The sequence below is a fragment of the Eumetopias jubatus genome, unplaced genomic scaffold (genome assembly GCF_037043125.1).
Source record: "Eumetopias jubatus isolate StellerSeaLion01/CBP00866 unplaced genomic scaffold, mEumJub1_p1.0 scaffold_1, whole genome shotgun sequence".
Lineage (NCBI taxonomy): Eukaryota > Metazoa > Chordata > Mammalia > Carnivora > Otariidae > Eumetopias > Eumetopias jubatus.
This window is the reverse complement of record NW_028274807.1, coordinates 65,777,508-65,797,826: the sequence shown is the minus strand read 5'-3', so window position 1 is coordinate 65,797,826 and position 20,319 is coordinate 65,777,508. Positions and strand designations below refer to the sequence as shown.

Here is a 20,319-nt window from a genome sequence, read left to right as displayed (position 1 = left end):
ATTTTTGTCTGTTGTAATTTGTTCCCCCTTTGGACAGTGCCACCCTGCCTTTGTGATGCAGCTTTGTAAGATGTCTTGATATGTGGTAAAGTAAGTCTTCTTACCTTGTTCTTTTGTTTGTTTTTCAAGAATATTTGCCTATTCTTGGTTTTTCGCATTTCTGTATAAGTTGTAGAAGCAGCTTGTGAGTTTCTACACAAACACAAAATCCTGTTGGGATTTTTTTGAGATTGCCTTGAATTCATAGATCAAGATTGGATTAATGGACATATTTATACACTTGAGTTTTCTAATCCATGAACATGATATATCTGTCCATTTATTTAGGTCTGTAGTTTTAAATTCTCTTAATGTATAATTTTGGGGAAGAGATCGTATATGTTTTTTATTAGATTTATAGCTAAGTATTTGAAAAATTTTGATGCTGTTGCAAATGGTATCTTTTTTTACTCTTTTCCTTTTATTTTACATTTTCTAACCCTTTGCTGCTGGCACTTAGAAATGTAGTTGTTTTTTTTCTTTTGTCTAGAAGCCTTGCAAATATTACTTACTAATCCCAAAAATTTATCTGTAGTTACTTTTAGATATTCTATCTTCACAATTATCATCTGTAAAGTAGTTTCATAACAACCTTTCCAAACTTTATTCCTTTTATTACTTTTGCTTGACTTACCAGCTAGGGCATTGTTGAATGTAAGTAGTGATAGTGAGCATCTTTGCCTCTTTTCTGATCTCATAGGGAAATTTTAAACATTTATTACTAAGTAGAACTCCCCTTTAGGTTTTTTTTTAATATGATTTTTTTTTTAATTTTATTTTATTATGTTATGTTAGTCACCATACAATACATCATTAGTTTTTGAAGTAGTGATCCACGATTCATTGTTTTCATATAACACCCAGTGCTCCATGCACTTAATACCCATCACCAGGCTAACCCTTCCCCCCAGCACCCTCCCCTCTAAAACCCTCAGTCTGTTTCTCAGAGTCCATAGTCTCTCGTGGTTCATCTCTCCCTCCGATTCCCCCCCTTCATTTTTCCCTTCCTTCTCCCAGTGTCCTCCATGCTATTCTTTATGTTCCACAAATAAGTGAAACCATACGATAATTGACTTTCTCTGCTTGACTTATTTCACTTAGCATAATCTCCTCCAGTCCCATCCATGTTGTTGTAAAAGTTGAGTATTCATCCTTTCTGATGGCTGAGTAATATTCCATTGTATATATGGACCACATCTTCTTTATCCATTTGTCTGTTGAAGGGCATCTCGGCTCTTTCCACAGTTTGGCTATTGTGGAAATTGCTGCTATGAACACTGGGGTGCATATGGCCCTTCTTTTCACTACATCTGTGTCTTTGGGGTAAATATCTAGGAGTGCAATTGCACTTGACCAATTGCAATTGGTCATAGGGTAGCTCTTTTTTTAATTTTTTGAGGCACCTCCACACTGTTTTCCAAAGTGGCTGTACCAACTTGCATTCCCATCAACAGTGTAAGAGGGTTCCCCTTTCTCCACAACCTCTCCAACATTTGTTGTTTCTTGCCTTGTCCATTTTTGCCATTCTAACTGGTGTAAGGTGGTATCTCAATGTGGTTTTGATTTGAATTTCCCTGATGGCTAATGATGATGAACATTTTTTCATGTGTCTGTTAGCCATTCATATGTCTTCTTTGGAGAAGTGTCTGTTCATGTCTTCTGCCCACTTTTTGACCTGATTATTTGTTTTTTGGGTGTTGAGTTTGAAAAGTTCTTTATAGATCTTGGATACCAGCCCTTTTCTGTAGTGTCATTTGCAAATATCTTCTTCCATTCTGTGGGTTGCCTCTTTGTTTTGTTGACTGTTTCCTTTGCTGTGCAGAAGCTTTTTATCTTGATGACGTCCCAAAAATTCATATTTGCTTTTGTTTCACTAGCCTTTGGAGAGGTATCTTGAAAGAAGTTGCTGTGGCCGATGTCAAAGAGGTTACTGCCTATGTTCTCCTCTAGGATTTTGATGGATTCCTGTCTCACATTGAGGTCTTTCATCCATTTTGAGTTTATCTTTGAGTGTGGTATTAGAGAATGGTCGAGTTTCATTCTTCTGCATGTGGCTGTCCAATTTTCCCAGCACCATTTATTGAAGAGACTGTCTTTTTTCCATTGCATGTTTTTTCCTGCTTTGTCGAAGATTATTTGACCATAGAATTGAGGATCCATATCTGGGCTCTTTATTCTGTTCCATTGGTCTGTATGTCTGTTTTTGTGCCAGTACCATGCTGTCTTGGTGATCACTGCTTTGTAACATAGCTTAAAATCAGGCAAAGTGATGTCCCCAGTTTTTTTTTTTTCTTTTTTAACATTTCCTTGGTGATTTGCGGTCTTTTCTGATTCCATACAAATTTTAGGATTGTTTGTTCCAGCACTTTGAAAAATGTCATTGGAATTTTGACCAGGATGGCATTGAAGGTATAGATTGCTCTGGGTAGCATAGTCATTTTAACAATGTTTATTCTTCCGGAATGAAAGCTGAATTGGTAGAACTGAAAAATGCTATCAATGAGATCCAATCTAATCTAGATAATCTAACAATTAGGGTAAGTGAGGCAGAAGAACGAATCAGTGATCTAAAAGACCAGTTAATAGACAGGAAGGGAAAAGAGGAGGCCAGGGAAAAACAACTCAAAATCCATGAAAGTAGAATCAGGGAAATAAGTGACACCATGAAACATTCCAATATCAGAATTATTGGGATCCCTGAGTGGGGTGGAGAGAGAGAGAGGACTAGAAGATATATTTGAGCAAATGGTGGCTGAGAACTTCCCTAATCTGGGGAATGAAACAAACATTCATGTCCTAGAGGCAGAGAGGACCCCTCCCAAGATCAAGGAAAACAGGCCAACACCCCGGCATGTAATAGTAAAACTCGCAAATCTTAGAACCAAGGAAACCATCTTCATGGCAGTTAGGGGGAAGAGATTCCTTACGTATAGAGGGAGAAACATCAGATTAACGTTGGACCTATCCACAGAGACCTGGCAAGCCAGAAAGGGCTGGCAAGACATCTTGGGGTACTAAACGAGAAGAACATGCAGCCAAGAATACTTTATCCAGCAAGGCTGTCATTTCGAATGGATGGAGAGATGCAGAGCTTCCAGGACTGGCAGAAACTGAAACAATATGTGACCACTAAGGCAGCCCTGCAAGAAATATTATGGGGGGTTCTATAAAAGGAGAAAGACCCCAAGAGTGATATAGAACAGAAATTTACCGGGGCAATCTATAAAAACAAGGTCTTCACAGGCAACATGATGACAATAAAATCCTCTTTAGGTTTTTAATAGTGCCCATGTCTGATAAAGTAAGCTCACTCGTATATTTGCATGTAGGGCATAGAGTCTCTGTCATACCTGCTAAATTCTGTTCTTGTGCAAACACCGTCATAGACAATACATAAATGAGTGAGTGTGATTGTGTTCCAATAAAACCTTATTTACAGAAACAGGAGCTAGGCTAGATTTGGCCTGAAGGCTGTAGTTTGCCCACCCCTGGTCTAACTGTCCCTTCTTTGAATGTAATCTGCCTTTCTTCTCTAGAATTCTCCATACAATATTTTTCTTTCTGTCTCATTTCCAGCAGATTTTCTGTGATATGCCTAAGGATGTATGTGTTTTTAATTTATGTGCCTCTCTGTGAATATGCATGTTTAATTGGTCCTTTAAGGGTGTTAGGACTTTTTCAATCTGACTTGATATCTTTTGTTGATTTTGGAAAATTCTTAGTCATTTCTTCTTTAATTATTGCTTCATTGCATTCTCTCCTCTCTGGGACTCCTATTATAAAATTTTTAAACATTTTTTTTAAAGAATCCTCATGTTTAATATCCTCTGTTTGCTATTTTCCACATTTATATTTCATTCTGCTTAATTCTGGATATTTTCTTCTTTTTATTTTTTTTTATTTTTAAAGATTTTATTTATTTGAGAGGGAGAGAGAGAGCCAGCATGAGGGACAGAGGGAGAGAGAGAAGCAGACTCCCTGCTGAGCAGGGAGCCTGACACATGGCTCCATCCTAGGACCCTGAGATCATGACCTGAGCCAAAGGCAGATGCTTAACACACTGAGCCACCTGGTTGCCCCCTGGATACTTTCTTCTAACATATCTTTCAGTTTACTGATTTTGCTCTTCAATTTGCTATTGAACCCAACTGTTGGGCTTTTATGTTCTAAATGATATAGAACTTTTCCAGAACTCCAGAAGGTTTCTTTATGTTCCCTCTATATCAATACTATCTCCTACTGTACACACACACCAAACTACAAAGAAGGTACTGTTTAAGTGGTTTAAGTTCTATTTTTTTCCTGGCACAGAGTGATGCTTTTTTTAATTGGAATGTAATTAATATACAGCATTATATTAGTTTCAGGTGTACAATATAATGATTCAACAATTCTATACATTTCTCAGTGCTCAGCAAGAGAGGCGTACTCTTAATTCCTTTTATTTCATTCCCCCACCCTCCTTCCCTCTGGCTGGCAAACACCAGTTTGTTCTTTTTTTTCCCTTTACTCATTTGTTTCTTAAGTTTTACATATGAATGAAATCATATAGTATTTATCTTTCTCTGATTGACTTACTTCATTTTGCATTATGCCTTCTAGGTCCATCCATGTTGTTGCAAATGGCAAGATTTAATTCTTTTCTTATGGTTGAGTGATGTTCCATTGTATAAATACACCACATGTTCTTTATGCATTCATCTATGATTGCTTCCATATGTTGGCTATTGTAAATAATGCTGCATAAACATAGGGGTGCATCTATCTTTTCGAATTATTGTTTTTGTTTTCACTGGGTAAATACCCAGCAGTGGACTTACTGGATCTATATGATAATTCTATTTTTTATTTTTTTGAGGAATCTCCATACTGTTTTCCACAGTGGCTGCACCAGTTTGCAGTCTTACCAATAGTGCGTGAGGGTTCCTTTTTGTCCACATCCTTAGCAACATTATTTCTTGTCTTTTTGACAAAATACAATGTCCATTCAAAAAACCACTCTCAACAAAGTGGGTTTAGAGGGAACATACCTGAACATAATAAAGGCCATATGTGAAAAAACCCACAGCTAGCATCATTCCTCTAAGATCAAGAACAGACAAGAATGTCCACTCTCACCACTTTTAGTCAACATAGTACTGGAAGTCCTAGCCACAGCAGTCAGACAAGAAAAAGAAATAAAAGGCATCCAAATTGGTAAGAAAAATGTAAAACTTTCACTACTTGCAGATGACATGGTACTATATATAGAAAACTGTAAGACCCCACCAAAAAACTACTAGAACTGATAAATGAATTCAGTGAAGTGACAAGATACAAAACTAATATACAGAAATCTGTTGCATTTCTATACACTAATAATAAAGTAACACAAAGAGAAATAAAGAAAATGATCCCATTTACAACTGCACCAAGAATAATAAAATACCTAAAAATAAACTAAACCAAGGAGATGAAATACCTGTACTCTGAAAACTAAAATGTTGATGAAAGAAATTGAAGATGACACAAACAAATGGAAAGATATTCCATTCTCATGGATTAGAAGAACAAATGTTAATGTCCTTACTACTCAAAGCAATCTACAGATTAATGCAATCCCTATCAAAATACCAACAGCATTTTTCACAGAACTAGAATAAATAATCCTAAAATTTGTTTGGAACCACAAAAGACCCTGAATAGCTAAAACAATCTTGAAAAAAAGAAGAACCAAGCTGGAGGTATCACAGTCCCAGATTTCAAGATATACTTCAAAGCTGTAGTAAGTTATTTTTTTTTTTCAGTTCTCGAGTTTCCATTTTGCTCTTATTTTATGGGTATTTGGTTCTCTGCTAAAATATTCAATTTTGTCTTTTATATTCTTGAATATATTAAACTTTATTTTACAGTCTAATAAATTTGATCAGAGTTTATAGTCTAATAAATTTCAAACTTGTATCCCTGTAGTCTTTTCTTATTGCCTTTTGTTTTTCTTAGTTTTCTACAAAAACAGTTATATTGTCTCAACTCTTTGCTGTCCTGATAATTTTTTATTGAGTGTCAAATGTTGTTTATGAATGATTGTGGGTATAATTTGAAGCTTGTATGATAATGTTACCTTTGTTCAGAAGATTTACATTTGCTTTTGGCAGGAGACTAGAATGACCAACAATCTAGGATGACTTTGATCCAATTTCAGGAATAAAAATGATTCGAAGCAAAGATGTTAAGACCAGACTATTTCTAATTTATCTTTTTTCCTAAGGTGTTAGTTTTGGGGTGGCAACTTGATGGTTTACTAGTGCTCCTTCTACTTCTTGCCCCCCTGTTTGTTCCCCAGGCCCCTGAAGACCATCAAGCACTGCTCAGAGGTTCTCTCAGCTACGTCTTCTGGAATCTATTGGTTTCTTTGGGAGAAATGTGGCCTCCAATGCCAGGGTCACCTCCTTGGTTTTCTTTCTCTCATAGCTCTCTAGGTTCTATAATTTCCCATTTCCTTTTTAACCATCTGATTCAAAGAGTCATTCTCTATCCAGCTTTTTCCATTGTTATCAGTGGGAAGGTTGGTCCTAATGGCCTAATCCCCCATTACCAAAAATCTATGTTTTTTATGTACATGAAAAAGCCCTAAAAAAAAAAAAAGAAAGAAAAGGAAGGAAGGAAAGGAAAAAGGAAAGGAAAGCCAAAGCCAAAGCCCTGGTCATGAAGGGACAGAGGTTGTGAGACACGAAGCCCAAAGACTGCCAAGTTTTTTTATTTTGGAAGAGAATCAGGGAAATACAATTAGATGAGAGTGAAGTATATATCTTAGTTTTATTTTTATGCTTGCTTATGTCACCGTAAAAACCACCCCAAAATTTCAATGGCTTATAATAAGAAACTTTATTTTTAATTCATGTTAGAGTTTGGCTCTGGGTTGACTGTGGCTCTGTTCCTTATTTTCTTCATTCTGGAATTCAGAATGAAAGAAAAGTCTCTGGGATAAGCTTTTTTGTATGTGTGACAATGTTGGATAGCTCTTAAAATGCCGTAGATGGGGCTGTATGTCAATTTTATTCACATTTCATTCACCAAAGCAAGTCAAGGTCAAACTTTTAGAGTGAGTAACACTTGAAATCACGTGGCAGTGGGTGGGGCAGCAAGTAAGAGCAACAATAATACAGTCCACTACAGAGGCCTACGGTTTCAAGGAGAGGAGTTGGTAGAACTCTGAAATTCAGTCACTCTTTAAACAGTGACAACTGAATGAGTTTAGAGTGGATTCATTAGCATCTGACAAAACAATTAAAAAAAAAGTCTATCCCTTTAAGAAGTATTTACTAGGAGTTGGTTGTAGCCCAGGTGACATGGAACTATTCTCAAGTTACATAGATCCTTCCAGTGTGCAGACCCTTCCCATTTCTGAGACCTTTTGGGACAGTAGATATATATTCATGGATAGGTTATACCTTGAAAGTTAACCCAGATGCCCATCCTTGCTGCTTTAGGATGATAACTTTTAGCAGCTATTGTTGCCTGCCAAGAAGTTCATGGCAACAGCAGTTTCGGGGAAGCTCTAACTTAATACCTAGGAATCTAGGGTCTGCATTTTTACTAGCAGCTAATGATTAGCCCCAGCAGCCCATAAAAAAGCTCTGATTCATACCAGAGGGCTCCAGATGTTCTGGGGCCAAACTCTACATAAGACCAGAAGCCACTGATATGGAGAATGTGCTTGGAATATTCTATCTCACATCACAACGAATGACATTCTACTTATATCTATTTAGGATTAAGAGGAATTGTATTTTAAGGAATAGCTCTTTTACAGTGAAGTTTAGAACAAGTAGAACATTGATGATATATGTTTATGAAATAATTTTGAGCTACTAAATACATTTTAAGTGTAATGTAGTTTTTTATTCTGGAATGTTGAAGATTTCTAAACTGAAGCAATCTGACCTTCTATTAGACTGTTCTCATGTGGATAATAACCCAGAATCTCGAGCCCTGGATCATTCTAGTTGTTATTCTTAGGATACAGCTTAATAGTTGAAATCCTGCGTCACATCTTGGTCCAGATTTCCAGTCTGGTTACAGATGTGAGCACTGATCTGTGGACACTAAAAGCAGGTATGAAACCATGTAGGTGTATCTGATGGAGCCCTTGTTATTGTTTTTCAAAGGCTGAGCGTCAGGCCATCAACACAACAGTCCAAGGTTCGGCAGCTGATATTGTCAAAATAGCCACAGTCAACATTCAGAAGCAATTAGAGACCTTCCACTCAACCTTCAAGTCCCATGGTCATCGGGAGAGTATGCTCCAAAGTGACAGAACAGGTTTGTTCATAAATGAGGACCCTGCTATAATGTAGTGAGATTAATTGTATCAGAAAAGAAAAAGGGAAGCATATTATATATTATTTCTCAGCAGTTTTCAAACATTTTGGTCTCATGATATCTTTACATTCTCAGAATTACTAAGGGTCCCAAAGAACTTTTGTTCATGTGGGTTATATATACTAATATTTACCATATTAGAAATTTAAACAGAGAATTCAAAAACATTTATTAACATTTGAAAATAATAATAAACTCACAATATGTCAGCATAAGTAACATATTTTCTTAAAAACAACTACATGTTTTTTTTTTTTTTTAAGATTTTATTTGAGAGAGCGAGAATGAGAGAGAGAGAGAGAATGAGAGAAAGAGCACATGAGAGGGGGAAGGGTCAGAGGGAGAAGCAGACTCCCTGCTGAGCAGGGAGCCAGATGTGGGACTCGATCCCAGGACTCCAGGGTCATGACCTGAGCTGAAGGCAGTCGCTTAACTGACTGAGCCACCCAGGTGCCCCACAACTACATGTTTTAGAACAAGAAAAAATTGGTGATGAGTGGTTTTAGTTTACATTTCTGCAAGTCTCTTTAATGTCTGACTTAAGAGAAGATATTTGGATTTTCTTATATATTTCTGCATTCAGTTTGTTGCAGTCTCACGTGTCCTGTAACCTCCGGAAAACCCTCTTATACAGTCTTTGGTGATAAATGTCCCAGTTTGTGGGGGACTGATGGGTTTCCCAGGATATGGGACTTCTAGTCCTAACTCAGGATAGTTGGTTACTTTGCTATGCACTTTGGAGAGAATGAGACTGAAAAAGGAAAATCACCTCTGAGCGTTATTATGAAAATAATTTTGACTTTGAAGATACCTTGAAGGAATCTTAGGGATCCTCTGGTCCTTAGATAACACCTTAAGAACACGTTGATTTTCCTATTCATCACCTTCCGTGTTCTCAGAAATCTGGGAATATATACTGCGTTGACTTCCTTATCACATATATTTCTTCGCCAGTATTGCCATCTTTTCTTGTTCTTATTTTCCTAAGTTCTGTCCTTATTGCTTGGATAGATTATTTCTTGTTCTGACAAGTAGATTCCCTTCTCTGTTTGTCCCATGTCCATACTTTCACTTTAAATACCATTTCAATGTGCTTGAGATTGCAAAACCATGACTGCAGCCGGGTTTTAAATCTTCCTGGGAGGAAATTAAGTTTTGGGGCATAAATGGGAAGAATCAACTGCTGGAGATTAGTCAGAAAAAGTAAGATCAGCTGTTTAGGATGGAATTTGCTATTTCTAGAAGAGGCATGCATATACATTATAGAGAATAATACAGTCAGTCACACAGATATAAAGGTGTTCACTTACATACAAAAATACATAGATATAAAGACTTACTTGCCCATCAAATGAGGATTATTAATTTTATTGTCTTACCCTCCCCAAATATCTAAGGCTACTCAATCAACATTTTGTGTGTGGCAGTCAGTGTGCACACACACACCACACTCACACCACACACACATTCTCTCTATAGAGAGACAGAATAAATGATCAAACTTATTTGGGGAATAACACTGTACTGTGTGCCTTGGAGGATTTGGAAATAAAAATTATCCACCTCTTTTAAGCTTAAAAATCTAAGGAAAGGAAGGGAAGATGTGATCTGTGACTGAAATATTTACATAACTGTTCACACAGCAGAGTGATGCAGTGCTAGAATGAGGGTATGGACAATAACAGCCTTTGGAGTGGGTGGAAGGCAATGTGGGTATGTCACTGAGGATCACTTCCTGGGCTCCTGCTGGGTGAAAGGTAGTGTGGTGGGTCAGCTGAGCCCGAGGAAGCAGCCCACACAGGAAACAGGAGGGTCATAGCCAAAGAACAACAGGAAATCAAGAGGCTGAAGGTATGGTGACTGGAAAGCAGAAAGGCATCCTGATAACCAATGATGTGAGCTAAGTGGGGCCCGTTGGGGCAGAGCAGATTTCAGTCAGCTGGCAAACAGATAGATGTACAGCTTGTTAGGAGATGGTAACTAAGTCTAATACAGTAGAGTTACAGATTCTTTTGAAAATCTACTGAACAATCATCTTCACAGAAAAATGTATAGATACAGACTCTGACATACAACTTCAGGGGATTCACACAGTCTCTGAAGTCCTCATTTGGACCCTGGGCTTAGAATTACTTGTCGGCATCGTGAGGTCCAGTTGGGAAAACACCAGTGCTACCACAGTGACACTTCTGGCTATAAAGAGTTATCAGGGAGTGTCCTTCTTATAAACACCGCCTAACGACAATACCAGCTCACTCTCCTGGGGCAGGGATCAGGCCCCATACTACTCTGGTGCTATTATGCAGAGAAGTTGGTAGTGAGGGCACCATGGAAAGTGAAGATGTTGGTTGTTTATAAGAAATAAGGTAGACGTCTTTTGGAGCAGAGTTCTTCAAACTCCATTTGCTGACTTCTTTGTTACATTCCTCCTTTCTGGAAGGAAGTTGGTAGAGTTTTGAGTTTACCTGATAGGTTGGAAGTCAGCAAGTAGATATTTTCCTAATAGTTCTAAATTTTATGTGTTTTAATATCTTAATTAAAATTCCCCAGAGTTTCTCAAAATCCCTAAAAATATTATTCTTCTATGGCATGGTGACATGCTGATCAGTTTTCCTACTTCTTTCATGGGGTAGGATTGTTACCAAAGAGAAAACTGCAAGGAATGTTCTCCCCAATCAGAGGAGGCTTCTTCATCCTTCAACTCCATGATGAGCTCTTATATGAAGTGGCAGAAGAGGATGTTGTTCAGGTATTTTTGCAGTGTTTGTGTCCATTTCATAGAACGCTAAGACACTGTGGGTCAAGTTAAGATGCATGAGATTTCTGGAACCCTTTCCCATTCCCAGGATGGCTATATAAATGTTGAGTCCATAAGGGTAGAGAAAGAGCTGAGAGTGTTCAGTCTCATACTCATTTTTAAAGAAACTTTTGATACAGGGCTGTTTTTGTTTGGGAGAAGTTAGATGAGAATCTTGCCCTGAGGGTTTAAGAACTGAGCATTTTCACTGGAACTGGCAGAGCTCCTGCTCATCAGTGCAGACCAGTTTGGGATGCCTGGCTCTTTTCGAATTTTGAGTTTTAAGCACCATGAGGTGAAGAGCTCCAGTCTGGCTTATCACCTCAGTGGGTGGGTTGGGAACCATTCTTTGATTGGGAAGAGAGTTCGTTAACCTCTTTTTTTTTTTTTTTTTTTTTTTTTGCAGGTAGCTCAGATTGTTAAGAATGAAATGGAAAGTGCCATAGAACTTTCTGTGAAACTGAAAGTGAAAGTGAAAATAGGTGCGAGCTGGGGAGAGCTGAAGGACTTTGATGTGTAATTGTACGGCTGACTAAGTCCTTGTGGGGAAGCCTGGTGTAGGTACAACCACATGGAAGAGAGATTACCCTTTCACGTATTTCAGGAAGACCAGCTCTCAAGTCTTGATGGATGTGGAATAGTAATGTTAGTGAGAGTTTCAAACTGTATATCCAGACTTTATTCTCTGTAGTGTAAAGAAACTCTTTTTGAGGCAAAATACTAAGTTTAGTGATTATATTCACTCTCAAAGAGTATAAATGAAATCGCCTTTTACAGCTCTTTATGGCTCTAAACAGGTTCAGAACATGTGATTGAAGTATGCACTTAGCACTTTGGGTCTCATCTGTCTGAGGCATGAAGACCGTGGAACTGCTGGCTCAGGGGCATTTCCAGCCCTGTCCAGGATTCGGACTCTTGTGATGCAGACCCCAGCAGGAGCCATGGGCAGATAGAGCTTTGGTTTCTCAGACACTACCACGGTCAGGCATTGTGTGTGATTTTTTTCTCCAGTATCAATTTAAGACTACTGGAGTAGTCTTTTTAAGCAGCACTGGCTAATAAATTCTGAATTCTGTAAAGTGGTAGACTTGGTATGGATGTCATCTAGGAATGGATTTTCATGAAATGGTGTTTCTTCTCCTTTTCCCTCCTCAATTCATACAATGAATGTATTTGCAATACTGAGGTATTATAAAATAAGCTACACCTCTTCACAAGGTATCCTGTTCTGTAAGATCAGATGTTTATACTGCAGTTTAATATAATAATGCCAAAGAAGACACTCCCGTGTCCATCTCTTAGTGCCCCTTTTTGTGTTTGTGGCATGGTGGGAATACCCATGCTAAAGAGAAAGTATTTTATAATTCCAATCAAAGGTGTATTACTTTTTTGCTGTTGAAATAAAATGAATTTATGAGAAACTATATCAGTTCAGTTTTTTAAGTTGTGTTTCATCTAAGAGTATCAGAAATGTGTTCCTAGTTATTTATTCTAGGGTTTGCATTGTTGAGTTGGTTCAACAATGTCTATGCACATAGGAAATGTTTCTTATATTCTTAATCAGTTATCAGAAGAGTTCTTTTATGTTTATTAACCAGAAATGTTTAAAAAGACAGTCACTTTATAAACAAAGTGTAATACACTATTAGTAGTTGCATATTAGTGCACGAAATACTCAGACGTGTTTTTTGGGGGGTGAGAGGGAGTGGGCAAAAGATGGCACAGATATGAGGGAAGTTATATCATTATTTCTTGAGTTTTTTCCATATTCACCTGTACCATGTTTCTCAGAGAGAAAAGCTGTAGTGCTGTTAGTATTCAGGTGGCCTTGAGATCCAGCACAAGAGAAGGCTCATTCTGTTTACTTGTGAGTTTTCTCTAAACCTAAGTGCAGACATATAGGTCATTTCCACCTGATTTTCTGCAGCAGTGACTCTGAATGTGTAGTCCCATGCATCCTCTCATCCTTTCGACTTACGAGCTGGATTTAAAACAAACAGGCAGCCCTTGCTATGCATGGTTCATAGCCCTTGCTATGCATGGTTCATAGCCCTTGCTATGCATGGTTAGGCACAAATTCCAGTTACCATGGTTTACTTAAAAAACACTAGTGCCCCTAATCACACAATTGAAATTTCAGTTCCCAGGGTATATTAACTGAGTAATTGCATCAAGTTCAGACTTTACTGGTAGTTCTTCAGTCCAATCATTATGTAACTACTAATGAGCACTGTGGTAAGCAGAATAATGCCCCCCATTCCCATTCTAATCTCCCAAACTTGCGACCATGTTATAGTAAATGTTAAAAGGGACATTGCTGAGGTAATTAAGGTAGAGATCTTGAGATGGGAAAATTATCTAGGTTCCAATATAAACACATTGGTCCTTATAAGGGGAAGACAGATGGTCAGAATCAGAGGAGGATGGTGAAGATGGAAACATTGAGATTCGAGGATGTTGCTCTGCTGACTTTAAAGCTGGAGGAAGGGGCCATCAGCCAAGGAATGCAGGCAGTCTCTGGCAGCTGGAAAAGGCAATGGAATAGAAGTGGATTCTCCCCTACAACCTCCAGAAAGGACACAGCCATGCCAACACCTTGTTCTCACCCCAATAAGACTATATCGGACTGCTGACCACCAAAACTGTAAGATAATAATCAGTGTTTGTTTGTTTTTCCATTTTATTGAGATATAATCGATACATAGAACTGTATGTTTAAGGTGTACAGCATAATGACTTGACTTACATATATTGTGAACTGATTATCAAAATAAGTTAACATCCATCACCTCATTTGGATACCAAAAAAAAAAAAAGAAAAGGTTTTTTCCTTGTGATGAGAACTTTCAGAATTTACTCTCTTGGAAACTTCCAAATATACAATCCAGCAGTGTTAGCTATAGTCATCATGTGGTACATCACATCCGCAGTGCTTAGTTATCTTGTAACTGGAGGTCTGTACCTCTTGACCATCTTCCTCTAATTCTCCCCTTCCCCTACCCTCTGCCTCTGGTAACCACATATCGGATCTTTTTCTATGAGTTTGTTTTTTAAAGATTCCACATATAAGTGAGATCATACAATATTTGTCTTTCTCTGTCAAACTTATTTCACTTAGCATATTGTCCTCAAGGTCCATCCATATTGTCTCAAATGGCAGAATTTCCTCTTTTTTATGGCTAAATAATATTCTGTTGAGTATTTAGTCCACAATTTCTTTATGCATTCTTCCACCAATGGACATGTAGGTTGTTTGCATGTCTTGGCTATTGTAAATGATGTTAATATGGGGGCACAGATACCACTTTGATAAGTGTTCCCATTTCCTTCAGTTAAATACCCAGAAGTGGAATTACTAGGTCATATGGTTGTCCTATTCTTTTAATTTTTTGAGAAACCGTACTATTTTCCACAGTGGTTGCACCAGTTTGCATTCCCACCAACTGGGCCACAAGGGTTCCCCTGTCTCCATATTCTAGCCAACACTTGTTATTTCTTCTCTTTTTGATGATAGCCATTCTAATGGGTGTGAGGTTTTGATTTCCACTTCCCTGATGATTAATGATGTTGTGTATCTTTTCATGTACCTGTTGTATCTTCTTTGGAAAAATGTCTATTCATATCTTCTACCCATTTTTTAATTTGATTAATTGGGGGTTTTGTGGATTTTTTTTACTTGTTAATTTTTTTAAATTTAATTTAATTTTATTATTATGTTAGTCACCATACAATACATCATTAGTGTTCCATGATTCATTGTTTTCGTATAACACCCAGTGCTCCACGCACTTAATACCCATCACCGGGCTAACCCATCCTCCCAAACCCCTCCCCTCTAAAACTCTCAGTTTGTTTCTCGGAGTCCATAGTCTCTCATGGTTCATGTCGCCCTCAGATTTCCAACCCCCGCATTTTTCCCTTCCTTCTCCTAATGTCCTCCATGCTATTCTTTATGTTCCACAAATAAGTGAAACCATACGATAATTGACTTTCTCTGCTTGACTTATTTCACTTAGCATAATCTCCTCCAGTCCCATCCATGTTGATGTAAAAGTTGGGTATTCATCCTTTCCGATGGCTGAGTAATATTCCATTGTATATATGGACCACATCTTCTTTATCCATTCATCTGTTGAAGGGCATCTCAGCTCTTTCCACAGTTTGGCTATTGTGGACATTGCTGCTATGAACATTGGGGTGCATATGGCCCTTCTTTTCACTACATCTGTGTCTTTGGGGTAGATACCCAGTAGTGCAATACTGGATCATAGGGTAGCTCTATTTTTAATTTTTTGAGGCACCTCCACACTGTTTTCCAAAGTGGCTGTACCAACTTGCATTCCCACCAACAGTGTTAAGAGGGTTCCCCTTTCTCCACAACCTCTCCAACATTTGTTGTTTCTTGCCTTGTCCATTTTTGCCATTCTAACTGGTGTAAGGTGGTATCTCAATATGGTTTTGATTTGAATTTCCCTGATGGCTAATGATGATGAACATTTTTTCATGTGTCTGTTAGTCATTTGTATGTCTTCTTTGGAGAAGTGTCTGTTCATGTCTTCTGCCCACTTTTTGACTTGATTATTTGTTTTTTGGGTGTTGAGTTTGAAAAGTTCTTTATAGATCTTGGATACCAGCCCTTTATCTGTAGTGTCATTTGCAAATATCTTCTTCCATTCTGTGGGTTGCCTCTTTGTTTTGTTGACTGTTTCCTTTGCTGTGCAGAAGCTTTTTATCTTGATGAAGTCCCAAAAGTTCATATTTGCTTTTGTTTCACTAGCTTTTGGAGAGGTATCTTGAAAGAAGTTGCTGTGGCCGATGTCAAAGATGTTACTGCCTATGTTCTTCTCTAGGATTTTGATGGATTCCTGTCTCACATTGAGGTCTTTCATCCATTTTGAGTTCATTTTTGTGTATGGTGTTAGAGAATGGTTGAGTTTGATTCTTCCACATGTGGCTGTCCAATTTTCCCAGCACCATTTATTGAAGAGACTGTCTTTTTTCCATTGCATGTTTTTTCCTGCTTTGTCAAAGATTATTTGACCATAGAATTGAGGGTCTATATCTGGGCTCTCTATTCTGTTCCATTGGTCTATGTCTGTTTTTGTGCCAGTACCATGCTGTCTGGTGATCACTGCTTTGTAATATAGCTTGAAATCAGGCAACGTGATGCTCCCAGCTTTGTTTTTCTTTTTCAGCATTTTCTAGGCAATTTGAGGGTCTTTTTTGATTCCGTGCAAATTTTAGGATTGTTTGTTCCAGCACTTTGAAAAATGTCATTGGAATTTTGATTGGGATGGCGTTGAAGGTATAGATTGCTCTGAGTAGCATAGACATTTAACAATGTTTATTCTTCTGATTCATGAGCATGGAATGTTTTTCCATCTTTTTGTGTCTTCTTCAATTTCTTTCATGAGTGTTCTGTAGTTCCTAGAGTATAGGTCCTTTACCTCTTTGGTTAGGTTTATTCTGAGTTATCTTATTGTTTTTGGTGCTATTGTAAATCATTTCTCTAATTTCTGTTTCTACAGTTGCATTGTTAGTGTATAAGAAAGCAACTGATTTCTTTGCTTTGGTTTTATATCCTGCCACATTGCTGAATTACTGTATGAGTTCTAGTAATTTGGGGGTGGAGTCTTTTGGATTTTCCACATAAGGTATCATGTCATCTGCGAAGAGAGAGAGTTTGACTTCTTCTTTGCCCATTTGGATAGCTTTTTTTCTTTTTGTTGTCTGATTGCTGTTGCTAGAACTTCCAGTACTGTGTTGAACAATAGTGGTGAGAGTGGGTATCCTTGTTGTGTTCCTGATCTTAAGGGAAAGGCTCTCAGCTTTTCCCCATTGAGGATGATATTTCATAGATGGATTTTGTGAACTTGAGGAATGTTCCTTCTATCCTTATACTCTGAAGAGTTTTAATCAGGAAAGGACGCTGTATTTTGTCAAATGCTTTTTCTGCATCAATTGAGAGGACCATATGGTTCTTCTCTCTCCTCTTATTAATGTGTTCTATCACATTGATTGATTTGCAAACGTTGAACCACCCTTGCTTCCCAGGGATAAATCCTACTTGGTCGTGGTGGGTGATCCTTTTGATGTATTGTTGGATCCTATTAGCTAGGATTTTGTTGAGGATTTTGGAATCCATATTCATCAGGATATTGGTCTGAAATTCTTCTTTTTGATGGAGTCTTTGCCTGGTTTGGGGATTAAGGTAATGCTGGCCTCATAGAATGAGTTTGGAAGCTTTCCTTCTGTTTCTATTTTTTGAAACAGCTTCAGGAAAATAGGTATTATTTCTTCTTTGAATATTGGTAGAATTCCCCAGGGAATGCATCAGGGGATGGACTCTTGTTTTTTGGGAGGTTTTTTTTTTTTTTTTTTGATCACTGCTTCAATCTCGTTACTGGTTATTGGCCTATTCAGGTTGTCCATTTCTTCCTGTTTCGGTCTTGGTAGTTTATAGGTTTCCAGGAAGGTATCCATGTCTTCCAGGTTGCTTAACTTATTGGCATATTGGCCTTTGAGTTGTATGAGTTTTAGTATGTTTTAGATATTAACTCATCAGATTCGCAAGTATTTTTTTCTCATTCCACTGGTTATATTTTCATTTTGTTGATTATTTCTTTTGCTGTGCAGAAGCTTTTTAGTTTGATGTGGTCCCACCTGTTTTTTACTTTGTTGCTTTAGGTGTCTTACCAAAAATTCATTGCTAAGACCAATGTCAGGAGCTTTTTTCCTATGTTTTCTTCAAGGAGTGTCATGGTTTCAGGTCTTAAATTTAAGTCTTTCATTTCAAATTAATTTTTGTGAGTGGTGTAAGATAGAGGTTTAGTTTCATACTTTTACATGTGAGTATCCAATTTTCCCAGCACCATTTATTGAAGAGACTGTCCTTCCTCCATTAAGTATTCTTGGCTCCCTTGTCAAATGTTAGTTGACTTACACGTATGGGTTTATTTCTGGGTTTTCAATTATGTTCCATTGCTCTGTGTGTCTGTTTTTATGCCAATACCATACTGTTTTGATTACTATAGATTTATGATATAGTTTGAAATCAGGCAGTGTGGTGCCTCCTGCTTTGTTCTTTTTTTCTCAGGATTGTGTTGTCTATTGGGCGTCTTTTGTGGTTTCATATAAATTTTAGCATTGTTTTGTCTCCTTCTGTAAAATGGGATCTTGATAGGGATTGCACTGAATCTATAGATGGTTTGAGGTAGTATAAACATTTCAACATTACTAATTCTTCCAGTTCATGAACACAGGATGCCTTTTCATTCATTTGCATATCTTTGATTTCTTTCCTCAATTGTAGATTTTAATGTAGAGATCTTTCACCTCCTTGGTTAAATTTATTCCTAAGTATTTTATTGTTTTTGATGCTATTGTAAATGGGATTATTTTCTTTTTCAGATAATTCTTTTTTAGCACATAGAAACACTACTGATATTTGTATGTTAATTTTGTATGATACAACTTTATTTGTTGTGTAGTTTTAAGGTTTTTTTTTTTGGTGGTCTTTAGAATTTTCTACATATAAAATCATGTTAACTATAATGGAGAAAATTTTACTTCTTCCTCTCCAATTTGGGTACTTTTAATTTCTTTTTCTTACCTGATTGTCCTGCTAAGACTTCCAGTACTTTGTTGAATAGGAGTGGTGAGAGTGCGCATTCTTGTCTTGTTCCTAATCTTAGAAGAAAAGCTTTCAACTTGTCACCCTTGAGTATGTTGTTAGCTGTGGGCTTGTTGTCATAAAAGGCCTTTATTATGTTGAGATACTTCTTTCCATACCTAATTTGTGAACAGATGTTGAATTTTTTTAAATGCTTTCTCTGCATCACTGAGATGAATATATGATTTTTTTCTTTCATTCTATTAACGTGGTGAATCACAGTATTAATTTGTGTATGTTGGATTATCCTTGCATCCCAAAGATAAATTCCTCTTGATCATGGTAAATGATCCTTTTTTTTTTTAATAAGATTTTGTTTATTTATTTGACAGAGAGAGACACAGCAAGAGAGGGAACACAAGCAGGGTGAGTGGGAAAGGGAGAAGCAGGCTTCGCTCCAAGAAGGGAGCCCGATGAGGGCCTTGATCCCAGGAGTCTGGGATCATGACCTGAGTTGAAGGCAGACGCTTAACGACTGAGCCACCCAGGCGTCCTGGTAAATGATCCTTTTAATGTGTTGTTGAATTCATTTTGCTAGTATTTTATTGAGAAGTTTTGCCTCTGTATTCATTAGGAATATTGGCTTGTAGTTCTCTTTTCTTGTAGTGTCCTTTTCTGGCTTTAATATCAGGGTAATGTTGGCCTGAGTTTGGGAGTGTTCCCTCCCCTTTGATTTTTGGGAAGAGTTTGAGGATTGGCATTAATCCTTTAAATGTTTGGTGAAATTCACCAGTAAGCCATCTGGTCCAGAGCTTTTGTTTGTTGGGAAGTTTTTGATTAGTAATTCAATCACCTTACTAGTAAATGCTCTATTCAAAATTTCAATTTCTTTCTGATTCAGTCTTGGTAGGTTGTATGTTCCTAATAATGTTTCCATTTCTTCTAGGTTGTCCAGTCTGTTGGAGTATTGTTGTTCCTAGTAGCCTCTTAGAATTCTTTGTATTTATTTGATATCAGTTATGATGTCTCCTCTTTCATTTATAATTTTGTTGGTGTGGGTTCTATCTCTTTTTCTCTTGGTTAGTCTAGCTAAAGATTTGTCAATTTTGTTTATTGTTTTAAAGAACGAATTCTTAGTTTTGTTAGTCTTTTCTATTGTTTTTCTCTATTTCATTTATTTCTACTCTATTCTTATTTCCTTCCTTTCTAACTTTGAACTTAGTTATTTTTTCTTCTTTTTCTACTTCATTGAGCCATAGAGTTAGAATGGTTATTTTAGATCTTTCTTGTTTCTTAATGTAGGCGTTTATTGTTATGAACTTCCCTCTTAGAACTACTTTCACTGTATTCTACAAGTTTTAGTATGTTGCGTTTCCATTTTTGTCTGAAATAACTCTTATTTTCCCTTTAATCTGTTCTTTGATCCATTTGTTGTTCATGAGAGTGTTGTTTACTTTCCATGTATTTGTGATTTTTCCAGGTTTTCTCCTGTTACTGATTTCCAGTTTCA

At 37.3% G+C, this 20,319-nt stretch overlaps 1 protein-coding gene across 1 annotated transcript in view; it reads left to right on the top strand.

Moving 5' to 3' along the window:
- The window catches only part of POLQ (DNA polymerase theta), a 133,920-nt gene extending 121,314 nt beyond the window's left edge, over positions 1 to 12,606 (top strand). Inside the window, exons 28-30 of the mRNA XM_088024675.1 lie at positions 8,187 to 8,340; positions 11,034 to 11,149; positions 11,604 to 12,606. Of these exons, the coding sequence (XP_087880801.1) occupies positions 8,187 to 8,340; positions 11,034 to 11,149; positions 11,604 to 11,717 (384 nt within the window). The 3' untranslated portion in view covers positions 11,718 to 12,606. The remainder of the gene's footprint in view (positions 1 to 8,186; positions 8,341 to 11,033; positions 11,150 to 11,603) is intronic.
- Positions 12,607 to 20,319: the final 7,713 nt, after the last annotated feature.